We start from the raw sequence: 22632 nt of genomic DNA, 5'->3' as shown, positions 1-22632 counted from the left end.
GAAATGAATTGGGCAAACGCTTCAGGTTAGCAACATATGCTTCAGGAACAGCTCGTGCTCATCCAATCATAGGTACTTCCGATTAGCTAAAACTAAGTTGAATTAATCTAAAACTTCGTCACCCACTGGTTAAAAGCGGGTATTTATACCCAGATTAGCCAAAATATGTGAAAAGCACAATACCACCTGCTAGCTAAAAGTACTAGCTACTTCGAAGTATATAGGTATATCATGGCTGGCTCGCACTTAGTCGAATCGGTGACATTATTATTCGAGAAAAGTGTTTACTGTTAATAATAAGGGCTTGTCTGGAAGCCACCCCATAAAATTATGCCATAAACCGTTTTGACAAGTCTGCAAATTTTTCCCAAAGTCTGATATCCCATGAAAAAAAGGAGAAAAGAAGTATCTCCAAAGTTGTCTGGATACCAGCTGAATTTTGGAAAAATTATATTCGATTTCCGATTGAACACAAACCTCCATAAAATAGTTGGACCAAATCGGTCCATTTTTTTATGCCATAAAACACCCGATTCTCAAGAAAATTGTGGCATAAATTTTTGAACTTTGGTGGCATCCAGACGCACAAAATTTCGAAAAATGAAATATTTCAATTTTGGCAACTTTTCTTGGAAAAACGGTAATTTTATGCCATTTTTCGTGGCATCCAGACCCGCCCTAATAAAAGAAGAGTTTCAAAACGATATTGTGCTTTCGAGTGAATTTTCGTGTTGTGGCGTGGTTTCTCGTTGGAATTTAAATCGATTTGATTGGCTACGTCAGATGAGCTCAAAATTATTAGCCAATCAAAACCTTCTCAATGAAATTCAACCAATCAGATCGATTGTGGATCGGTTTGGTAGGTGCCACCCCCTCCCCAAATTTAAATCAAATTGACAATATACACTACCTATTTTAATACGTATTTACTTATTTAGTGCTATGAATAATATTAAAATATTAATAACGTTACTCCATCAATGTCGTTCTCGAGCGTGTTCTGTCAACCTGCTGACGTGGCGTGGAATCGTCTTCTGAAGTCACGACTGCGAGAAAAGTATTGTGGCTTCAACTTAAGCACTCCAAGGTGACCAAGAAGAGTTTCAAGGTCCAACCTCCGTCACAGTTGTGTCGTGGATTTTTGCCTCGGTGTGGACAGATCTGTCGGAGTCTATCGTTATGAATGGCTCTAGGGCGTGTCGTTTACATGTTAGTGGAAGGCGAAAGTGTGAACGTCGCTGAGGATGGTGAGTATGTCGAAGTCTTAGCTGAGTTGATTGAGAAGCCTTGATTGACCACCCATCGAAGGACATACCGTATAGTGTATATGTATTGCGACAGGTGATATTTCACAACCGGCCGACACTCGATCTCAAAATTTTGTTAATCCATTGCGTCATACAAATTTGAAGTATATTCAACATATTCACAAGTAAATATCAGTTATTACAAGAAAATTATCAGTTATTACAGGAGTCGCAATAGATTAATCCGTTGCAATACATATACACTATACGGTAATTGACAATAGCGGTGTTGGTTAACTCGTTTACTGGGTAGTATATATTTGGTTTTGTATGTCTAAATGTATATGTCGGCACATGGAGTATTACGGAATACGGTACTACTTATACCTTGCTTTTCGGAAAACGTTCACTCTTGTTGGTGAATGTTGATCCATATACCCGTAGAAGAATCCGACCAAAGCAATCATGACAGCATGGCGAAGAATGGTTACACCAGTAGTGACCCTCGGGACGGCTGCCGCTTCTGTTGTGACAACGTTTGGGGTGGCCACAAGAGACATCCATGCGTCACGACCGTCGGCCTTGCGTCCCACCACCTTGCTGCATCGGTTTGTCGACACGCAGCACGTGGACGTGTTTGAAACCACGTTGGACGCGCCATCGATTGCTGTCAAGACAGTCGCGCGTGCATTCTTTACGTCCCCCGTGTTCCAAGCGGAGCGAGCCTTCCTTCATCTGGTTGGCTTTGGATGTGTCTCGGACGCATCGATTGATCACTCGGACTTCGACGTTGGCGACAAGCTCGTTGTGTTTAGTGTGGTCGAGTGTACGCCGGGTCAACTCTTGTTTTGCTGGAACGACTTCATGGACGTGAACGGCTATACGTGGCTGGCGGTGGCGGACGAAGACGGGAGAATCACGGTGCAGTTTGGCTCGACATTTGACGTGAGCCAGACGTCGTGGCTCGCTCGACCCGTGCTTCGCCACGTTGTCCTGCCGTTGCACCTGTGGTATGCTCAAGTCGTCCTCGCTTCGACGAAGTATACCCTTGAAAGGAAGCCCCCGATCGGGTAGAAATATGGATGATGCTGGCGTCATGTTGCCTAGGTTGACGTCGGTGGCGGATGGAGTCTATTTTCAATCCCTGTCGAGCCTGACGCCAATCAATACTGAGGGGCCAAACGAGCTACGGTACTCATAGTACTAAATGTCGGAGAAAGGCTCCCTCTGTCGCAAGCTTTGCTGGGTACCATGAACGCCCTCAATTGGTTTGAACAGCAAAATTACAGCGCGGATACGACAGTGTAACGGCAGTTGCTGATTTGGTGTTGGTTCCAGTGAGCAATGTAGTTGGTTGTTTGGGGGGTCACAATTTAGCTGGTGGGGGGGACGTTGCCCATTGCCCACTCTCGTACTGCACCATGTAATCAACCAGTGCGTGGGGGGGGATTTTTGAATGGGAGAAGTCATTTTCGCCACATTGCCTTGGCTATATAACCTCCATAGCTCACAGATATGCCACGTATTCAGGTGTGTTTGAGACGAAGGGCGACGGACATGCCAATGTTCGCGGTCCGTGTCCTTCGATTTGTGCTAGGCAAGCGATGTACTAGTGAGTATGCCCAAGTGAAAAGTGCACAAATATGCAAATTCACCTGCTACAGTGATTCATTTTCGTCCAATCAAATGGCTTGGTTGAATATGAGCACGTTCGAGGCATGCTCAATCGCGAATAATCACCAGCCGCCATGTCAAACTACGACAAATGGAATCGCATCCTCAAGGAATTTGACGATGAAGAAGCTGCAGAGGTGTCAAGGTACGTGGATGGAGAAGAAGATGGTTGGTGGTGGAAACGAGACATACAACATAACATGTGTCGTAGAGGCGGCGACGCAGCCAAGGCGACCAAGCCGACGCGAGAGTTCCCGCCATTGTCGCACAAACCCCTGCAGCTCAAACAAGTAGTACTACAATCGCCGCCTCCGCGCCCAAGAACATGCACTCACGCATCTACGATAGGAGATTCAAGAAGCCAGCGCCAAGTTGCATGCGTTGGAGAAGGACTTGGCCGAGTACGACGCGTTGGCGGGTGTGTTGAAGGACTTGCCGACCAAGCTGGACCACGACATCATGGTTCCGTTGGGCAAGCAAGCGTTTGTTCCAGGGAAGATTGTGCATGCGAATGAAATCACTGCGCATCTCGGGGGCGACCTCTTTGCGAAGCAGACGGCCAGTCAGACCGGCGCCATGGTCGAGCGCAAAAAGACAGGTGATTGCCCATATCCATTCGTCCTTCTCTCTAACTTGTCGTCCATAGATCTAGTCAAGCAAATCAAGCACCAGGAAGTGTGGCTCGAGTCACTTCATGCCAAGCTGGGGGACGTGGACAACGTGCTCAACTTGAAAAAGGTACCTAATATATATATACTGTCCTTGTACCCCCAACTGTGGACATTTGGTGCTGATTTTCGCCAAATCTATATATATAACAATATATCGTCCAGGGTGTCACACTAATTAAAGTCACACACGAATTAGACACATTGGTCGAAGAGTGTGGAATTTGATTGGCTAAATTGATTCGAAATGCTGGGTTTTGATTGGTCGTATATCGATTGTCGACCGATGCTCATTCGATTGCACTGTGTTGTCATGCTGATATATTGTCATTAGATCTACGAAGACGCCAACATCCAAGAGATCAAGGAATCCGAAGCCGAAAGCAACGAGGGGATCGTCGACCCGTCCGAGTTTACACAAGCGGACTACGACATGTACTTTGAGATTGAAAACCAAGAAGCTGCCAAGCAAGCCGCGTCGTCGTGGGATTGGTATACTCTCCTCTGCGTTTGCCACGTCATACTCTTACTTATTGTATGGACCAACCAACAGGGACGACGCCATGCGGCGGATGGAAGCGCTGGAACAGCACGAAGAGGGTACGTACGTACACGCAAAGAATCTTTTTGAGCCGACATCATTAGCGTCCGTGGACAAGACGGCGGTGACAACCCACGAAGCCGAGTCGATCAAACAGCAAGGCAACGCCGCGTTTGCTTCCGCCAAGTACCAAGCGGCCGTCGATTTGTACTCCAAAGCCATTGCTTTAACGCCCACCGCTCATGTTCGTACTCATATATGACAAGAAACACAAGATATATTGTCCTTTTACCCAAAATTTGGATATTTATATATTCCATCGATTGTTTGTACTAAATTTTGTATCATCCACTGTCACACTAATACAAGTCACACACTAAATCGATTTTTGAATGGATTGGAGAGAGAATTTGATTATGTTGTGGGTTTTGATTGGTCGATCGATTGTCTGTCGATTGAGCACCCGTACTCGAATGATTTTGAATCGAATGGACAATATATGTCGTCTACTGTAGACATTGTACGGCAACCGATCGGCGGCGCATTTTCATCTGCGAGAGTTTGCCCACGCCCAGAAAGATGCCGATGCCGCCATTGCCATCAACCCGACTTGGGCCAAGGTAAGAAGGGATGATAGCGTTATGGAGATGGAGCCGCCAGCGTTGGCGGGATATATAATATTACTCCAACTACATATATATATATTTACACGTAGGGCCACTTTCGACGGGGCCAGGCGTTGGCAGCACTGGGCCACGTCGACTTGGCGGCGGACGCGTACGAAGAAGCGTCGAAACTCAAACCCTCCGACAAATCTGCGCTCGCCCTGGCCAAACAGCTGCGCCAGCAGGCCGACAACGACAAGAACCTCCGGCGACTGAGTACCACTCATGACGTGGACGCAGCACGACGATCAAGTGTGTTTTCTGGCTCGGTGGTCGAAACCAACGCTGGGCCAACGTTGGCATCCCCACACCAGGTACGCAACACATGTCTAGCGTAAATATGCGACAAGGTAGTGGTGCTTGGCTAAACAAGTGACAGGGCCAAGCACAAGACGGACTGCCGCCGCCGAAGCGCGTGTCCCGGTTCAAAGCCCTGCGACAAGGGCTCGCGTAGAGATTGATCATATCTTTTTGGTACTCGTTTCAACGTGGTGGCGGTGTATTATTACCAGCGTACGAGTACTGTACAGTACCCCCTGTCGGCATACTGTATGCAGGTGCTTCGATGAATAGTTATGCCATAAATAGAACCCCAATTGGTTGTCCTGTGCTATGGATGCCCTATCCCCAATAGTACTAGTAACGCATTAGTAGTACTATCAATATCGTGTCCTACTTAGTAGACCACAAACGTGTAGTAATGTTATGGTACTCCGGCATAAACGTTAACCAGGGCGCGTTTCGGAGCAACATAGTATCATCGATGCAGTCTTGACACAGCTCGTTGCTTAGTGGCACAACATGATGCCCCAGCGTATTCTTTCCCCCCATACACTCCACTTGGTTGTTGTCTATAGTCACATGTACAGTGTACAGTGTACACTGTACAGTACAGTACGTACAGTGAACAGGAAGGGTGGAGATGGGATGTAGGTGTACATCTATCGATCTTTGTAAGTAAAGATCGTTCTAATTCCAATCATTATTCGAAGAGTTGATTTGATTGGCTAGTTAATTCATGTCTTGTGTTTTGATTGGTCGATATATCGATTGTGTGCCGATTTGGTGATTTTGATTGACAGTGAGCACCCAAACACACCAATTTCGAATCGAATACCAGTATTGTGTGTACATATAAGAGTGTTGTCGAGCCGTTTCGGAGCTACTAGGTGAGCAACGCCACGACCACGCTCATGTTGTCCCGACTACCCTTGTGCAAGCACTCGTCCATGAGCAGCTCAGCCACGGCTGTCGGCGACTTGCCGTTGGCCAGCTTGTCGCGCGTAAACTTCTGGATCTGCTCGTTCGACATGACATCATAGATGCCATCGCACCCCAGGACGAGGAACTCGTCGTCGCGGGTCCGAACGTGGATGTTGACGCAGGGCTCGGCAATCACAAAGTGCTCCCATGGCTTCTTGTCCGGGTTGTTGTCTTCGTTGCGCTTGAACCAAAAGTCCCCAAACCCGCGGCTTACGGCCACACCACCGCACACTCTCCCGCGGAACACGGTGCCGCCGGCCGCGAGGATGCGAAGTTTCTCGGCTTCGTGGTCGGGTTTGTGGTCGAGGGACATTTGGATCGGCACGTGGCCCGACTTGTCGCTCAAGATGCACCGAGAGTCCCCTGAGTCGTCATATGTGAGGAGTGACGTCGGGATGACAATGATGACACGTACCGACGTTGGCGGAAATGATGTGGTATTTGGTCACGAGCACCACGAGCCCCGTCGCGCCGACTTCGTCCGCCGTGCCGTCCGTGTGCGCTTCCCGCAGCGCGTCGTCTGTGCGCAAGAAAGCCTCACTCAGCGCACTCACGAGCGCGTACGGGTTCGTTCCATCGTACGCGTTGTAGTCGTCCGTGCTCACGATTTGGTCTACGATTTGCTTGGCCCTGCAGTAGCAGCGTCGTGAGTCCATCATGTTGGACATTCGTTGCAGAGGTAGACGTACGTCTCCTTGGCAATGAAGTCGCCGCCGTGGCCGTCGAAAATCGCCAAGAGCGCGACGTTGGCCAACCCTGGAAGCTTGGTGTCGACCAATTCTGCATCTTCCATGGATTCACGCCATCCCTGCATGCTGCTCGCGCCGATAGTCAGGCCCAAGGACGCTTCCACGTGCGCCTCGGACGTCTTGTCCGTCTGCGGCTCCTTCAGGAAGCGTGACATGCTGTTCCTGTTCTTGTCGAGTGTGTGTGTTCGACGGGTTTGGAAAGTCAGATCACGACGACAAAGACCATCACATGATATATCAATGTATACAAATATTAGGTAAAATAGATCGAAGGTCGACCACGACCACAATACGTTCAATATACTTGTACGAAGAAATCAATGAGATTTGTCTTGAAGATTGTATTGACCATATTACCCTTCCCAATGGATATCCGGATTCCACGCACGACCGACATTATTGATTATCCGGATGTTTGAAAACGACGCCGAGTTTTGCGATCTCACCAAGAATGATGCTTGAACGAAGGGGAGGAAAGGATGCAAGGGTGTTTGTTACCAAGGCCGTCGCGAGACAAAGAGTAGTCGTGCCATGAGGATTATATGCAATGGAGGAGCTACCAAGGACGACCGTCACTACTTGTGCTTCCGGCTGGTGTGCTCGTTCGTTAGTTGGGTTTGTTGCCGCGCCAGACCAAGTAGTTGGTGTCGCCGAGCTTGCGCGGGGACAACTTGTGCTTGATGAAGAAGAACAGACTCAGGAGCATGCAGATTCCCCCCACGACGATGTACGCAAGGCCAAGGAACGCGTTCTGGCCGCCATACCACGACAACGTCGAGATCACGAGCGACTTGCGTCCATCAAAGCTTTGCACGGGAAAGTCTACACCAACCACACACGTCAACCACCACCCATTTTCCTCTCCATGTACATACTGCTCGAGACCAAGAACCGAATGACGGTGCCCTTGGGCAGGTCCGTGTTGATGCGGCCGTACTTTTTCCTAAAGTTGGGCAGCCCCGCCGTGCGCATCCACAGCACGAAGCGCTCCGTCTCGGCGCCGTACGACGTCGTGGGTTTGGTCCACGCGGTCTTGTTGATGATCGGCTCCTGGCCGACTTTGGACGGGATGACCCAGCGGTACTTTTGGTTTTGCCACAGGTACAAGTCGTTGGCGTCGACGGTGTCATAGTTGTTGAACTTGGTGTCCAGATCCGACTTCCACGCCAGATCCGACTGGTCCATGAGGTTGAGCACCGTCACGTTCCCGTACATTTGCGTCTGATTGAGGTATTCACCGGAAGGAAGGGATACGCTGTGCACCCAGAAAATGTCTACCAAGTGTATTGTCGATATAATCGAAATACAGAACAATCGACCAATCAAAACCCAACACACGAATCAAGTGGCCAATCAAATGATTATCCACTCTTCGAAGGTAACTTCGAATTAGTGTGTGACTGAAATTAGTGTGATACAAAGGGCAGGACAAAGCATACATTCTCGATTGATAGATTTGGCAAAGAATCAGCACAAAAATTAACCAAATTTTGGGTAAAAGAAAGACAATATCGTTGTGAGGGATGTCGAGGATGATGGGAATCGGCATGATTGAGGGGACGCGAGAGAGAGAGAATGGATGCGGATGGGGGGTGGGTATACATATATATATATATATATATACATACCATTGAAGAGACTGTTGGCAATGAGTCCGCACGGATTCAAGTTGTACTTTTGACGGACAGCGTTCGGGGCGAGGTCCTCCGTCGAGTTGTACTTGAAGTCGGTGGTCTGGGTCGCGCCGTCGCACGTGGAAATGGGAAGCGACACGGGCTGCCCGCGCAACTGCGCGTCGTTGCGGCTCTGGACGTACCGGCGGTGGTTTTGGTAAAAGTTGTCCAGTTGGTAGTACACCATGATGGGCGCTTTCATGTCGTTTTGGAGCTTGAATGACACGACGCACCCGTGTTCGTTTAGGTTGAACGAGTTGCCGTCGCTGTCGTTCGGAAGCGAGCACGATGAGGTTGGGCTCAGGTTTTGCAGACTCGCGCCCAGCGTGGATAGGCCCGTGGACGCGTCCACGCCGTCGTACTGAATCGCCATTTCCACCACCTGCCATGATCATGAGTGACCCAGATACGAAGACATCGGGAACGTACGTCGAGGTTCTGTTGGTACAGCACCACTCCGATGGGGAGGAAGATGAGCCCGACGAGAAAATACGTCGCGATCACCCACGCCGGGGTCAGGATCGGCTGCCACGCCTTGAGCTTTTGCTGCTTGAAGGGGGTATCTACATGGAAACGTCATCACATCTCTCTGCTCCATCGTCTCACTCTCCATGACAAGACAGACACATGGGTGTACCATCAGGACGTCGGGAGGGCTCGCCGTCTTTGATGGTGCTCATAGCGAAATGCCGACGGAAGAGTACTGCGGCAAGATGGAAAAGTGTTACAAACTGCGGGACCACGCGTATTTTATTTTATTTTGCCCCTTTGTAGGATTGTTTATATGGGAATTTATTGGAAAATTTAAAATGAGATTATATTCCTCGGTACAGTTTATTCACGATAAAAGTTTGATAATAAAACATACTAGTAATAAATAATAACAATATTTTTATTGTTAATAAATGAATTCAATTTAAAATGAATTTAATTTTTTCCATACAGCGATGACAGTGTGCAGGACAAGCGCAGCTGCGCCTGACCTCATAACGACGAGCGGCGTTGTCGTGTTGCATTGCACTGACGGGGAGTACCGGTTGGTTTAGGGATCAGACGACTTGTCATCTTTGCGCGAGGGCAATGTCGTCCGGTCCTAATAACTGGTACTAGTATGTTACATCCTCTCCCTCGGTACAAGGCATCCCAACAACGCCACATGCCGTCGAAAGGTTCCACACGACGGTATGTAGTGTTTGCGTGTGGCTCGACAATCGATGCTACGTCAAATGGACAGTTGATCCTTACGTCGTGTGCCGGTCAAAGGACTTGTTCGAGATGTCCTTCCGCATCCCAGGATGGGCAGAGATGCAAAGTGTAGAATGGGGGAAGCGTTACTGTTAAGCAGCGCCGTAGTGCAAAGGAATAAATCAGGGATTCTGTTGAAATATCCGTATAATTCGTATGGTTCGGTTGGTTTATCCGGCTTTGTCCGGATAATATGATTTACTTCTATTAATAGTACAAAAATCCATGGTTCAAAATTCGATTAATTCGATTGTTGGGTGAAATATAAAATCAACCGTTCAATAATATCGATGGATTTTCGTTGCGGACTTGTTCCACACACCGCCACTGGGAAATCCCAGAGACCCAGTTAATGGAGCTCAGCCCCACACCGAGGGTATAGCGTTCAGAATAGTTCCCTCCATATGGGCCTACTTAATTTTGCCAAAACTCCCAAGGGAAATTAGGGCCCTTAGGTAATTTTTCCGTTATGGATCTCGCATCACTGATGATGGGTACGACGGCGCGGCATGGACTCCGGATTGGTTAGACAGGCTCCAATGGTATTAGCTATAAGAATTTAAAAAGGTAATTTGGTTATAGCGGCAATGCCTTTAAATCGACAATTGCAACGGCAGAATAGTCTTCGTTCTATTTCCCCAAGTAACGCATTGTTAAAGTCTGTAAAGTGTGTGTATGTTAATCCTCTGTGCCACTACTAGATCAACTTCCGGATCCGGGTATACAGATTTCATGTACTACGTAGTACAGTACAGTACTATAAAATGTGACGAGGCAAGCAAAAACTATACAACTTCGAAGTAGAAATTAATACTGACTGTGAAGTCAAGTAGATACAAAAATACTAAAAAATACTAATCATAGTTGATGACGAAAGAGGACACATCTTACTTAGCCCACGTGCACACTCGCTCGTTTGTAGGTGTAAATGCAATGTAGAATGAACAAGCCAGTGTTACTGTATCCCCGGGACGATCGCAAGTCTGATACGCCCATCGTTCGCCCGCCCGTACGACAATATCATGTATGTAGACTGCAAAGGATATATATATATATTGTATGTATCCACGTCATCTCCTCTCTCACTGGTTGTTTTTCCACACAAGATAGCGCGTATCGCCAAGCTTCCGCGGCGACAGTTTATGCTTGGCAAAGAACAGGATGGACAGCACCATGCAGAGCGACCCCACCGTGATGTACGCGACTCCCAGGAACGGATTGCGTCCGCCAAACCATGACGTCGTCGACAGCACCAGCGACTTTTTCCCTTCAAACGCCGACACGACAAAGTCTACACCAAAAAAATATAATTTTTTAGTACCCCCCCCCACCAAAAGGATTGTGTTTCCACCCCCCCCTGTTTGTATTCCCGATCAAAATTGCAACATTTTAACAAAAACGATCAATTTTTCACAAAAACATACAACAAAAATCGCATTTTTTTTGTTTTTCGCAAAAAAAAAGATCAAACATTGCGATATCAAATATCAAATAGAGACGAAGTCGTACTGCTGGACACGAGGAACTCGAGGGTCGACCCTGCCGGCAAGTCCGTGTCGATGCGGCCGTACAGTTTGCGAAAATTGGGCAGCCCCGCCGTGCGCATCCACACGATAAAGTGCTCGCTCTTGACGCCAAAGTTGGCGGTCGTGTCCGACGTCCACGCCGTCTTATTGAGCACGCGCGGCAGCCCCGGACCTTTCGGGATGATGTTGCGGTAGTTGGGGTTCTGCCACAGATACATTTCGTCGGCGCGGCGGTCCGTGTCTTTGATGTTGTCGAACTTGGACGCGATGTCGCTCTTCCACGCGATGCCGCTCTGGCTCATGAGGTTCACCACCTCCAGCGACGTACCCGGGTATGTGTCCGTCTGCGTGTACCGCACGCCCGTCGGCGTGGTCACGCTGTTGATCCAGAAAATGTCTACGATAGTTGAATATATGAATATCAAGAAATATATTAAGATCGAGATGTGAAAAAAAAGATAGGTTTATGCTTTAAAATACAGGTCGACCAAAGAAACTATATCTCTTAAAAAAGAAAACATATCAAACAAGTAAAAGGACGTCTAATGTTCCGAAACAGATTTGCAAAAATATATAATTTAGAAATATCAAGAATATATCGACGTTCTCGAGATTTTATAGATTTATATATCCATGAGCGATATATATTACAGATATATAGAGAGAGTACTAGTAGTAGTACTGTACCATTGAACAAACTGTTGGCGATAAGCCCGCATGGATTCAAATTCCACGTGCCGTTGGTGCCGACGTTGTCGTTCAGGTCGGCGTACTTGACGGTGTTGTCTGGGCTCATTTGCATGGGGTCGCAGTCGGATCGGGTGCTCGGCTGGTTCCCGCGCAGTTGCTCGTCGCTGCGAGATGCGACGTACCGGCGGTGGTTCTGGTAAAAGTTGTCGAGCTGGTAGTACACGAACGTCGGCGCCTTCATGTCCTTGTCCAATTTGAACGACAGCAGGCATCCGTGGCGATTCAGGTCGAACGTGTTCCCGTCGCCATCGCCGAGTGCGCACGCGCCAGGGGTGCCGCCCACGCTTCGGATGGACACGACCGGGTCTTGGGTACTAGAGTCCAACTTGCCGTCGCCGTCGTACTGGATCGAGTATTCCACGACCTGCGACGAATGTGGACCGACATGAGGGTGTTGAAGAAGAACAAGGAAATGCGGGACGTACGTTGTCGGACTCAAGGCGCAAGATGATGCCGATGGGAATGAAAATCAACCCCACGACAAAGAACGTGCCAATGACCCAGTTGGGCGTGAGGATGGGCTGCCATGCCTTGAGCTTTTGCTGCTTGAACGGCGTGTCTGCAAACCACAGGTGACTCGATGGTACAAGGAGGGGGTGCGGATAGGTCGAAGGTACCTTCAGGACGGCGGGACTTCTCATCCATGGTCGTACGTCTGACGAGAGCAGTGATGCAGTGGTGCTGAGGGGTCTCTTGATGCTGAAACGTCGAGTGCTGCGTCCGTGCCTCTTGAGTAAAAATACCTTCTCGTTGATGAAACCAAAACCTATGTCCCTCTTAAGTGCGAACTGGAATCAAAATATATCAATACTTCATATATATTAGTATATATTTGGAATAATACATACTACGTAGTACTTCTATAAGTACTCTTAATATAGTACTAGTACTAGTAGTACAGTTATTAATACTAATACAGTGGTAGTACTCTGGAGTACTAGGTTTACAGGATTACAGTATACTAACTTACCTTACTACGAATTATTAATACGTACTAGTAGTAAGAGAGTAACTTTCTCTAATACTACAAGTATATAAATATATTGGTTTTTTCTCCAACCAATCGTGAATCCAGTGGGTTTGGAATAAAACGCTTGATATACTGTGCATACAGTATCCAAGTTCAAATATATAATAAAATGACTTTGTCAAGATTTAGAAAAATCACTTCAATCGGATACAGTTGTAGCACCAGCATGTATTAATACGAGATACTTCGAAGTATTAATACTATTAATAACAGTCAGATCACCAATACTGTAGTAACAAACAATGATATCCTTGGAATCCTATCAACTACTACTACTACGTAGTACTACTAGCTAGCATACACGAACCACCGTACAAAAACTATGATTGTGTTGGATGCAGTACACAATGTTAATCAAATTACTAGTCGGAATCACTCGAACTGCTGTCGCTGGACGACGACCCACTAGAGGAGCTGCCACTCGACGACGACCCCGAGCTGCTACTGCTACTGCTGCTGCTGCTACTATCGGACGAAGATCCATCCTGGTGGCGCGCGGACGGCGCGGCCATGAGCAGCTTTGGCGCGTTCTTCAGGTGCTCGCGGAGGTCCGTGGTGAGTCCGCCGAGTCCAATGGACGTGAAAAAGTTGATGGCAAATCGCGTGTTGCGCGGGTTGTCCTTGGGAAACAGCCCGGCAAACGTCGTCGCCATAAACTCGTCTAGGAAGCGCAGCTTGAGCTTCTGCACGCCCAAGTGTTCCGACAGCTCCTGGACCAGAATCTTGATGAAGATACGGCTGGACGACGTCGTTTCTTGTTCGTTCAGGCGGATGTACTCAAACACGGTCCACGGCAGCGCATCCGAGAAGAGCAGGTGCGCAAAGAACTTGGCCACGTTGCGCAGCTTGTTGGTTTCTAACCGGTGGATCGTCGCATACTGGTTGGCAAAGCTATCGTCAAACGCGGCCTGGTACTCGCGCTGGACGAGGCAGAACCGCTGCCCGAGCAGGCCATAGTACCGCAAGTACGTCCGCTCTTGGGCGCAGCAGTCGATGAGCATGGCGCAGATCTCGGGCTCTTGGCCTGGACGGATGTTCAACCGCAATAGCTTGTGTGCACATTCTTCGTGGGATACGCTCGACATGATGGTCAGGTAGATTGTGCGGCGCAGGTTGACGAGATCTTGTTCGCTAAAGTCGTGAATCACCACACTCTTGGCATTGGTACTTGGCTGCTCATCCTCGCTGTCCGAGTCGTCGCCGCCGCTCTCGTCGTCGCCGTCGCCGCCGCTCTCGTCGTCGCTGTCTTCGCCAAGCAACTCCTTCTTGATCTCGCCCCACATCTTTTCGTTCTTGGCAAACTCCAAGTCGAACCGGAACACGTCGAGCTTGTCTTCAACGTCCACGTCGTCTTCAAGCCCGAGCTCGTGAGTGATCTGGTCGTTCGAGTCGACCAAATCGAGGGCTTCGTGCACGCTCGGGTAGTCGGCAAAGCCGCCCTTTCGAATCGCAAACAGCCCTTCGATCGTATACTGCACGCGCTTGTCGATCTCGCCTTCGTGGAGGATGCCGCGGAACCGCTCAAAGATGCCGCGCATGCCTTCGGGACACACCTCCGACATCATGGCGCCGCACTCCTTGGTAAAGTTCACCGCCACCTCCACCGAGTCGTCCGTGGGGTTTTTGATGAGCAGCCACAGCACCTGCAGTGCCAGGAGCTCGTGCACCACTTGCTGGTTAACCAAGTGCGCAATGAACCGAACGAGCGCGATGGCCACGACCTTGTCCCCGCGCTTGAACGACCGGCGGAAGCGGTGGACCACGCGCTTGACCAGCAGCTCGCCGTTCTCGGGAAGCTTGGTGTTGATCACGGCAACCAGTGCCGCGTAGATGTGCGTGAACCCTGGCGACGCCAGCTGCGCCTTCATGATCGAACGCACAAGCAGACCGCGACCGCGCACGAGGTTCTCCTGGAACAGCTCCGGGAGGATGTTGGCGATGTTGGACACGTTCACCTTGTTGATGTGCCCGTTGATGCTCTTCCGCAACGCATCCCACGTCGTGCGCTGGTACTCCTGCGACGTCTTGTCCTCAATCTCGGATTTCATCTGCGCCAACTTGAACGGCGGAATGTACACCCCACCAGTGCGTCCGCTGCGGGTATCCTGTGTCAAGATGTTGACGGTCTTGCTTTTGGTCGGTTGGTCTTGGGACGGCGTGTCGTTCTCCTTGTTGTCGCGCTTCCCATCGTTGGGGGAAGCACCTGTCGCTTTCACGACGACGGGAGAGCGCGGCGACCGGCGCCGACGATCATTGTCGTCGTCTCGACGCCGCTCCCCTCGATGATTCCGACCTCTGTCGCTGCTACGATCTCGTGTCCGAGGTCGCTTTGGGGAATTGGATCGGCTGCTCCGTCGACGGCGATCGCGTGGTCTCGACTCGCTTCTCCGCGAAGAAGGCCGATCGCCTGTGCGGCGCTGGGGTGATGGACTCCGTCGACGTCGGGATGGACTGCGGCTAGAACCTGACGACGACGACGACGACGACGATCGCGAATGCTTCCGTGGACCCATGACGTTTCTGCGGTCACCAGCAACTTTGAACCAGTGACAAGGACTCCACTAGGTTCGAAATGTGGAGCTTTACCGGATATATCCGGTTCAAAAACCGGGTATTGGGAGTGTACACCGGGTATTTGGAAGATTTTTCGGGTGTAAAACACCAAGCACACCGGCCATATAAAATCGAAGAACAACAGGTACCATGACGACCGCTGCCCGACCAACGTGGAATGCCGCCGTGGGCCAGAAGAACGAGGGCGGATGGAACTCTGGCGGACAAGTGAGCATGCAATTCTCTGCACGTGACTTGCCGGGCCACAAGAAGCTCAAGACGCGGCAGTTGGGACAAGGCACTGTCGACGAACTCGAGCTGCGCGACCTCAAGAGTGAGTTGACCGACCGCGAACGCAAGTACCTCGAGGAAAAGGGCAAGGTCGTGGATGTAGCACAGCAGAAGATCCTTCGCTTGAAGGAGAACAAGATGCTGCTGCTGAAGGGAGACGAGTGGGAGGATCGGGCGAAGGAGGTCCAGACTCAGTACGACGACGCTGACGACGACACGCGGCAGAACGACAGCGACGACGATTCCGACTCGGACGACGATTCTGAAGACGAGGAAGAGGAACTCATGCGGGAACTGGAGAAGATCAAGAAGGAGCGGGAGGAAGAGCGGCTGAAGAAGGAAGCCGCGGACCGCGAAGCCGAAGAGAGTCTTCGGAAGGAGGAGATCCTGCTGGGCAACCCATTGACGTCCCGCCAAAGCAGCAACCCGTCGGGCAGCGCCACGATCAAGCGCAAGTGGAACGACGACGTCGTGTTCAAGAACCAGACGCGCAACGAACCCGAGACGAAGAAGCGGTTCATCAACGACACGATCCGCAACGACTTCCACCGCCGGTTCCTGAAAACGTACATTCAATAGTATATGCAACACGAATATACTTGATACATACCTCCATCTACAGCATCATCGCGCTCCAACCCTACATTCCATGTACTTGTGCAATTTCGACCATTCTTACCTGGTCGACTACAAGGTAGCAACTAGATTAATAACTTACGGGGCCCGCGCCCGCTGGTCCTTGCGCGATCGGCAGCACAAGATGGACGACTTGCGGGAGGTGGGGGGGGTAACGATGTCACAGAAGGCGAACAACGCGATCGGTTTCAGCGTCCCAACCACTTGCGGCGCTGGAACAGGGGCTCTGTAGATGATAGATGCACGTGGTGGCAAGTCGAGAGGCGGTACAATTGGAGGCAGATGCACTTATACCCCCAAGTGCACAGCGGTGCCAGGGCCAACGGACACCACGCGATTCTGTTCAGTTAACACATGCGTATAGAATGTACGTACGTACTCATGCTCCTATCATCTATCTACCGGTAACTACTAGACCACAATGCTAGCAACGTCAAATGTGACCTGAATAGGACAACACGTCAGACTTGAGAGAGCATCAGTGATACGTGATGACCTAGTAACGTTAGATATCAAACACCTTCCCTCTTAGTTCGATGTTCTTGCAACCATCGACCCAGGTTCTATTTGCTATTATTGTACCTCTTTACCGTTCGCCCACAGCACTTACACGTTTAGCAAACCTCTCTACCCGGCAACCCCCCCATACCCCACACAACACGTACATACCATCGTAATAACATGTCACTACATGTACATATCCATTGCTAAAACACTTTGGTCACGGCATCCCCTTTCCACGTGTGCACTTGGACGGCGTCCCCCGCGGCGTTGATCGTGTCCACCTTGATGTACTCGCCTTCATGTTGGAGGCCGTTCGGGAACTGCAGCAAGCACTGGCCGATGGGGGTGGCGTTCTCGAACCGTCCGGTGTAGTACCCGCCATCTTTGAACAGCCACTTGCCGTCCACGATCGTGTTGTGGACCCAGTTCCCGATCAGCTGGCTCTTGTCCTCCGCGTACTCGTACGTGCCTTTGCCGTGTTTGATGCCTTGGTCGAACGACCCACTAAAGATGTCGCCGTTCTTGTACACGATCGTGCCTTCGCCGTCAATCGCATCACTCGACCACTGCCCGTGGTACGTGTCGCCGGTTGGAAACTGCATCTTGCCCACGCCGTGCTTCTTGCCGTTCTCGTACGCGCCGTCGTACCACGCGATTTCCTTGACCTCGTCGTCGTCGGTCTTCTCGTTCCACGTGTACTTGCCGTGGCCGTGCTTGAGTCTGTCCGAGTTGAACGTGCCTTCGAATGTGTCGCCATTGGCGTACGTGACCTTGACAGGCCCCGGACGCTTGACCCACTTGAACTCCTCGGGGTTGTCGTCCGTGTACTCGACGTTGTACTCCTACACAACTCGTGTGATGTCAGTCATGTGTGACGAGGTTGACTAAGCACGCACCGCGCCGTCGCCCATGTCGTTGACCTCCTGGGGTGTAGATTGGTGGAATAGAGGAACAGGTGAAACTGCCCGAGGTTGAACCGGCGGCAGTTACAGCAGGTACACTTTTGGAACTAGGACGATCTCAAATGTCATAGTGACTTACATAGTAAGACGTAGTATTGCGAAAACACGAACGCAGAATGCACAGATCTCAAATGTCCTCTTGACATTAGTATGCGAGGAACTATTAATAGTAGTGATGAGTAGTATATAGACAGCGGCCTGGCTCATGACTGATGCCGCACGTCCTGCGACTCATCAAAGAGCCCGCAGTCGTCGACCGAAGCCACGGGTGAGTCTTTTTTCAGCTGCAGCCACCGGTGACTCGTCTCTGCCCCACTAGTACTACTAGTACTACTACTAGTACTCGCGTCGTCCTTGGCCGGAACGTTGTTCGTTGGCAGGCGCACCGCTCCCTCATCCTTCTCTTCTACTTCCTTGTCTTCTTTCACATATAGGGTCGCTGGTTCGGTCGTGTCTACCAGTTGTTTGGTCGCGTCGTCGTCGTCGTCGCTTCTTGGAGAAGCATGCTGGTCGTCCATCTGTTGTTGCCCCTCGCCTTCTTGTTCGCCTTCCGCTCTTGCAAAGCGTTCTGTGAGCACACACTGCGTCTCCTCGTCTCCATCATCTTCTTCATCTCCACGGGTTGCTTCGTCGTCGTAATCGAGGAGTGCTGGGACGACATCGATCTGTTCCCCCAACGCCGCCATGCACGTTTGCATGTGCCGGAAGGCGTTGCGAGCCGACGCAAACCTGGCTTTCATCACTAGCACCTCTTCCTTTGCGCCTCTAACACGTCGTCATGACAGATTCACCAGAAGTAGGTAGTACTATATTGATCCCCACCGACTCGTTTCGTGCTCGTGGTCCGACGTGCGATGCACCAAGTCCAGCTGATGCGCCAGTTTCTGGTGGTCGCTTTCAAGTTGCCGCACCTACGCACGACGCCGGCGTCAACATTCGTGATGACGTGATCATGAGACAGGCCTTTAACTTGCCCTTTGGGTCGCGGAGCTGGCTTTGGCCTGGGCTTCTTGCAGTTCTTCCTTCAACACGTCCACGACATGGTTGAGGCTCAACGTAGAGCGCAGCGTGGCGGCCAGTTCATCTTGGCATTGCTTGAGAACTTCCTTGTCCTTTGCCCAACACATCTCGACGTCGACGCACTTGGCTTCTGCCTGCTTGTGTTTTGATTCGAGCGCAGTGTATTCGACCCGCAAGTGGTCGTCCTCGACAGCCCTGGCCCGAGCTTTTGCCACGTCATCCCTTAATTTGTCCATTTCTTGCTCCCGTAGTTGCACAGTTGTGAGCATGTCCTGCAGTTGGGCCATGAGGTCCCGCTCCCGATTGCCCGCGTCAACCAATCGCTGCCGCAATTCCTACGAATCGTGGTTGAGCAACGTCTACACCAACGCTTCGAGACCTGGTTCGCCTTGAGCATCGATTCGGTGCCCACAACCAACTCGTCCCGCTGGGCCGTGGAACTACTCGATGCCGCCACGCACACCTTCTTGGCACTGCCCTTTGAGTCTGGCGTTGGAGGGGCCGACCGCTTGGCTTTCCGAGGTGTTACATGGATGGACTGCGCTTGATCGCTACGGAGGGACCCTAGTATCGATACACGCATACATGCGATGGATGATGGTTGACGTTACGCGAATCGGAATCGGAAAAACGTCGGTTCCACATTCGGGGTGTGCAACGACGGCTTGGTGAAGTAGATCTCGTCGTTCTCGAAGATCTGCCGCTCGAAAGACTTGCCAACCATGTCGCCATTCACGTAGACGCCGTTGGAACTCATATCTGTGAGCCACACGGACTTGTCGCCGATACCTTCTCCTCCGCGCAACGCAATGGTGCATTGCTATCCACACCGATATGACATTACCTGTACGCAAGTTGACATCCGTACCAATGCACTGATCCATGGCTTTTGGATGACGATGTCGGCCTTGGCGCTGATGCGGCCGATGCGGCACACAGGCAGGCGGAGGTCGAATGTCCCGACCGACCCGACCAATTGCCCCCACATTCTTCGCACCAAAATGCAGCACTTTGATTGGTTCACTAATATCCGGACGAAGAATATTTATGAGATGAAAAAATTCATCTACAAATACTCTAGTACTATTATAAATAATTGTAGAATTAAAATTCTACAATTAGAATCTTCAAATATTTCGAAGTATTAAAATACTTCGAAATATTTGAAGATGAATTTTTTCTCGAATGTACAGTACAGTGTACGTTCAGTATACCGGTAAAGATAAGCAAAGTGCGACATGACCTCAAACTGCAATCGGGAAAGCGATATGTCTCTATTTACAATAAATATTCTTATGCTTCGGCTTTACTTTCGATCGGTTGGTGTCATACTACCACCAGGACTGTACGTATTGGAGGTTTGACGGCTCTATATATATATACTAGTACAGTACTATTAAATACATGTACTTCGAAATATTAAATAGTTACAGCCATATATCGTGTGTGGATCACAACAATTTTAATAATCTAAGTCAACCACTTATTTTAATAAGTGGTTGACTTAGATATACATTGATGAGAACGTGTTTTTATCAATGTTCAGATGGACCAATCAATAGCGCTGGATCCAAATTACGTGAACAAGTTGATTGTGGCCATTCTATTCATGTCGCCAGTATGGAGTATGCAGGCTTCCACTCCCCAAATACATATCACGCATCCACGTCTGCCATGGACCCGCCCATGAAGGAAGATCCGTCCCCCGAACCTGCGTCCGTCGAAGAGAACTGCCCTGCCTTCGCGTCGGGATGTCCGTTTGCCTCATCAAAGGAGAAGGCCGCTGCGCCGTCGCTGAGCGAGTGTCCATTCTTCGCGCAGGGCTGCCCGTTCAAGGGTATCCACGATGTCCAGAACCTCTACACGACTTTGGAATCGTCGATCCCTGCGTCCCATCAAAAGGACGGCTCCCCTCGTACGGATATCTCGTGCTTCTTCACATGTTCATCCTGGTATTTCTTGCCTATGTAGTGAAAGCGAATGTGCTGTCCATGTTCAAGTTTATCCACGACGAGAGCGCCAAGAAGAAGGGTGAGATCGGGACCGCGTGTCCCGTCTTTGCCACTACATGCCCCTTCAAGACGATCATGGTGAACGGTCGCGCACTCGTGGACGAGTTGGACGTGCGCACGTGGGCCATCTTTGCCGACGAAGAAGGGGACAAGTGCCCATTGGGTGGTGGACATTTGGCAGACGACCTCAAGTACGGCACGAAACAGTCGCATCGAGAAGCGGAGAACGTGCACTTTGTCCGGGAGTTCGTCAAGGGTCGCATCAACCAAGACATCTACAAGGTCATGGTGGCCATGTTGTACTACATTTACTCGGACCTGGAAGCGCACCTGCGCAGTGCCGCCGCCGCGAACGACCCAATCTTCACACCGCTGCATTTCCCCGTCGAGCTGGAGCGACAGGCGGCGCTGGAACTCGACTTGGCCTACTACTACGGACCGAGTTGGAGGAGCGCCATCCCGCCGCCGACCACCTCGACCCAAGAGTACCTGGCGCGGCTGGCGTACATACGGACATCGTCGCCGTCGCTTCTCGTGGCGCATGCTTATACGCGATACATGGGGGACCTCAGCGGCGGCCAGATCCTCAAGCGAACTGCGATCAAGGCCATGGGCCTCATGGATGGGCATGGCACGTCGTTCTACGACTTTCACAACATCACAACGTCCCACAAAGCGTTCAAAGACATGTACCGCCGCACGCTCAACAGCCTCCCCGCGACCCATGACGTGTCGGAGCAACTAGTACACGAAGCCAACGTGGCATTCCTGCTCAATATGAAAGTGTTTGAAGAACTGGACGTCCTCGGCGGGTTCAACACACCCGACAACCAGCAAGCGGAAGCGCTCGTGCGGCGGCGGAGCCAACAGCAGCAAAGAATGACACGAGAAGGTACCGATGGGACGAAAAAGGGTGGACCCGTGTGCCCGTTTGCCAACATGCTGGGCCAGCCGGGTATCAAGGAACTAGCGATCAAGTACCACGGAGATGATCTGACCGCCGACGAATTCGCGCAACTCAAAGCCCAAGTCGACGCCATTCGAAACGCCCAGTGGCGTCGGAACTACGTCGTGTCCATGGCGGTGGTGGGCGTGGCCATCGGAGTCGGCGTCTGGTTGCGCATGTCGTCGGCGTTGTGGGCGTAGGTGGGACCGCCAGTCGCAGTTTTGATGAAGTAGTACCTAATAATATATCTGCTGGATGTAGAAACTGCAAACATACTCCAGAGTTCTACCGAATCTCCAGAGTACTCTCTTGAACATGTGACACAACACAACATTCGACTAACATGATAATTATAACGGTATATGTAATTAATATTAAAAGTAAGCTTTCTCAGTACTATTAATAGTAGTCGCTACACCTAAAGTCCGAGGACATTTACGATCCCTACTAATTACAACTACTAATTACAAGTACTATTAATAGGAGTACAGTTACATATACTGTCAAGTCACAGTGGAGATTTGAGATATCTATTAACGTTATCACTAACGTTAACGTTACTAAGTACTACTAGTACGTAGTAGTTACTCATACTACAGTAGAGTCACGAGGACATTTGAGATCTGTGCATTGAGTTAGTATTACTTACTATCAGCAAGGTGGTTCGTAGTATTTAC

The 22632-nt window shown here is 50.3% G+C and overlaps 10 protein-coding genes across 13 annotated transcripts; 3 read left to right on the top strand and 7 right to left on the bottom strand.

Moving 5' to 3' along the window:
* Positions 1–1691: 1691 nt before the first annotated feature.
* Positions 1692–2579, bottom strand: H257_04545 (hypothetical protein). The gene has a single exon (XM_009829113.1). The coding sequence runs from the start codon at positions 2343–2345 to the stop codon at positions 1815–1817; it is 531 nt and encodes a 176-aa protein (XP_009827415.1). The 5' UTR covers positions 2346–2579; the 3' UTR covers positions 1692–1814.
* A 374-nt stretch (positions 2580–2953) lies between these two features.
* On the top strand, positions 2954–5406 carry H257_04544 (prefoldin, alpha subunit). 3 transcript variants are annotated; one of them, XM_009829111.1, is made up of 10 exons: positions 2954–3066; positions 3133–3211; positions 3270–3519; positions 3568–3659; positions 3924–4081; positions 4143–4189; positions 4235–4374; positions 4646–4750; positions 4846–5109; positions 5175–5406. In XM_009829111.1, exons 1-10 carry the CDS (start codon positions 2996–2998, stop codon positions 5247–5249), a joined length of 1281 nt encoding a protein of 426 aa, XP_009827413.1. In that variant the 5' UTR covers positions 2954–2995; the 3' UTR covers positions 5250–5406. The 3 variants fall into 3 exon arrangements, with proteins under 3 accessions (XP_009827413.1, XP_009827414.1, XP_009827412.1); XM_009829112.1 differs by having other exon boundaries at positions 4846–5406; XM_009829110.1 differs by having other exon boundaries at positions 4143–4374.
* Positions 5407–5825: 419 nt separating this feature from the next.
* H257_04543 (hypothetical protein) lies at positions 5826–7158 on the bottom strand. The gene is made up of 3 exons (XM_009829109.1): positions 6748–7158; positions 6474–6688; positions 5826–6421 (listed from the first exon to the last, which is right to left on the bottom strand). The coding sequence occupies exons 1-3, from the start codon at positions 6960–6962 to the stop codon at positions 5961–5963; spliced, it is 891 nt and encodes a 296-aa protein (XP_009827411.1). The 5' UTR covers positions 6963–7158; the 3' UTR covers positions 5826–5960.
* H257_04542 (hypothetical protein) lies at positions 7101–9221 on the bottom strand. The gene is made up of 5 exons (XM_009829108.1): positions 9118–9221; positions 8910–9043; positions 8436–8862; positions 7683–8081; positions 7101–7629 (listed from the first exon to the last, which is right to left on the bottom strand). Exons 1-5 carry the CDS (start codon positions 9158–9160, stop codon positions 7415–7417), a joined length of 1218 nt encoding a protein of 405 aa, XP_009827410.1. The 5' UTR covers positions 9161–9221; the 3' UTR covers positions 7101–7414.
* Positions 9222–10748: 1527 nt separating this feature from the next.
* Positions 10749–12740, bottom strand: H257_04541 (hypothetical protein). Its single transcript, XM_009829107.1, has 5 exons — positions 12619–12740; positions 12427–12560; positions 11939–12365; positions 11235–11648; positions 10749–11016 (listed from the first exon to the last, which is right to left on the bottom strand). Exons 1-5 carry the CDS (start codon positions 12644–12646, stop codon positions 10808–10810), a joined length of 1212 nt encoding a protein of 403 aa, XP_009827409.1. The 5' UTR covers positions 12647–12740; the 3' UTR covers positions 10749–10807.
* Positions 12741–13357: 617 nt separating this feature from the next.
* Positions 13358–15652, bottom strand: H257_04540 (hypothetical protein). Its single transcript, XM_009829106.1, has one exon. The coding sequence runs from the start codon at positions 15542–15544 to the stop codon at positions 13394–13396; it is 2151 nt and encodes a 716-aa protein (XP_009827408.1). The 5' UTR covers positions 15545–15652; the 3' UTR covers positions 13358–13393.
* H257_04539 (hypothetical protein) lies at positions 13358–16490 on the top strand. The gene has a single exon (XM_009829105.1). It carries the CDS (start codon positions 15735–15737, stop codon positions 16452–16454), a length of 720 nt encoding a protein of 239 aa, XP_009827407.1. The 5' UTR covers positions 13358–15734; the 3' UTR covers positions 16455–16490.
* Positions 16491–17166: 676 nt separating this feature from the next.
* Positions 17167–18109, bottom strand: H257_04538 (hypothetical protein). Its single transcript, XM_009829104.1, has 2 exons — positions 17912–18109; positions 17167–17857 (listed from the first exon to the last, which is right to left on the bottom strand). Exons 1-2 carry the CDS (start codon positions 17924–17926, stop codon positions 17219–17221), a joined length of 654 nt encoding a protein of 217 aa, XP_009827406.1. The 5' UTR covers positions 17927–18109; the 3' UTR covers positions 17167–17218.
* On the bottom strand, positions 18095–19998 carry H257_04537. Of its 2 annotated transcripts, XM_009829102.1 has the most exons (6): positions 19866–19998; positions 19609–19817; positions 19377–19548; positions 18952–19332; positions 18800–18888; positions 18095–18742 (listed from the first exon to the last, which is right to left on the bottom strand). In XM_009829102.1, exons 1-6 carry the CDS (start codon positions 19983–19985, stop codon positions 18181–18183), a joined length of 1533 nt encoding a protein of 510 aa, XP_009827404.1. In that variant the 5' UTR covers positions 19986–19998; the 3' UTR covers positions 18095–18180. The 2 variants fall into 2 exon arrangements, with proteins under 2 accessions (XP_009827404.1, XP_009827405.1); XM_009829103.1 differs by having other exon boundaries at positions 18181–18742; positions 19377–19817.
* A 595-nt stretch (positions 19999–20593) lies between these two features.
* Positions 20594–22267, top strand: H257_04536 (hypothetical protein). Its single transcript, XM_009829101.1, has 2 exons — positions 20594–20912; positions 20969–22267. The coding sequence occupies exons 1-2, from the start codon at positions 20618–20620 to the stop codon at positions 22153–22155; spliced, it is 1482 nt and encodes a 493-aa protein (XP_009827403.1). The 5' UTR covers positions 20594–20617; the 3' UTR covers positions 22156–22267.
* Positions 22268–22632: the final 365 nt, after the last annotated feature.

The sequence above is a fragment of the Aphanomyces astaci genome, assembly GCF_000520075.1.
Source record: "Aphanomyces astaci strain APO3 unplaced genomic scaffold supercont1.8, whole genome shotgun sequence".
In the NCBI taxonomy this organism is placed as follows: domain Eukaryota; phylum Oomycota; class Saprolegniomycetes; order Saprolegniales; family Verrucalvaceae; genus Aphanomyces; species Aphanomyces astaci.
The sequence above is the reverse complement of the archived record's forward strand: the minus strand, read 5'-3'. Positions and strand labels throughout refer to the sequence as shown.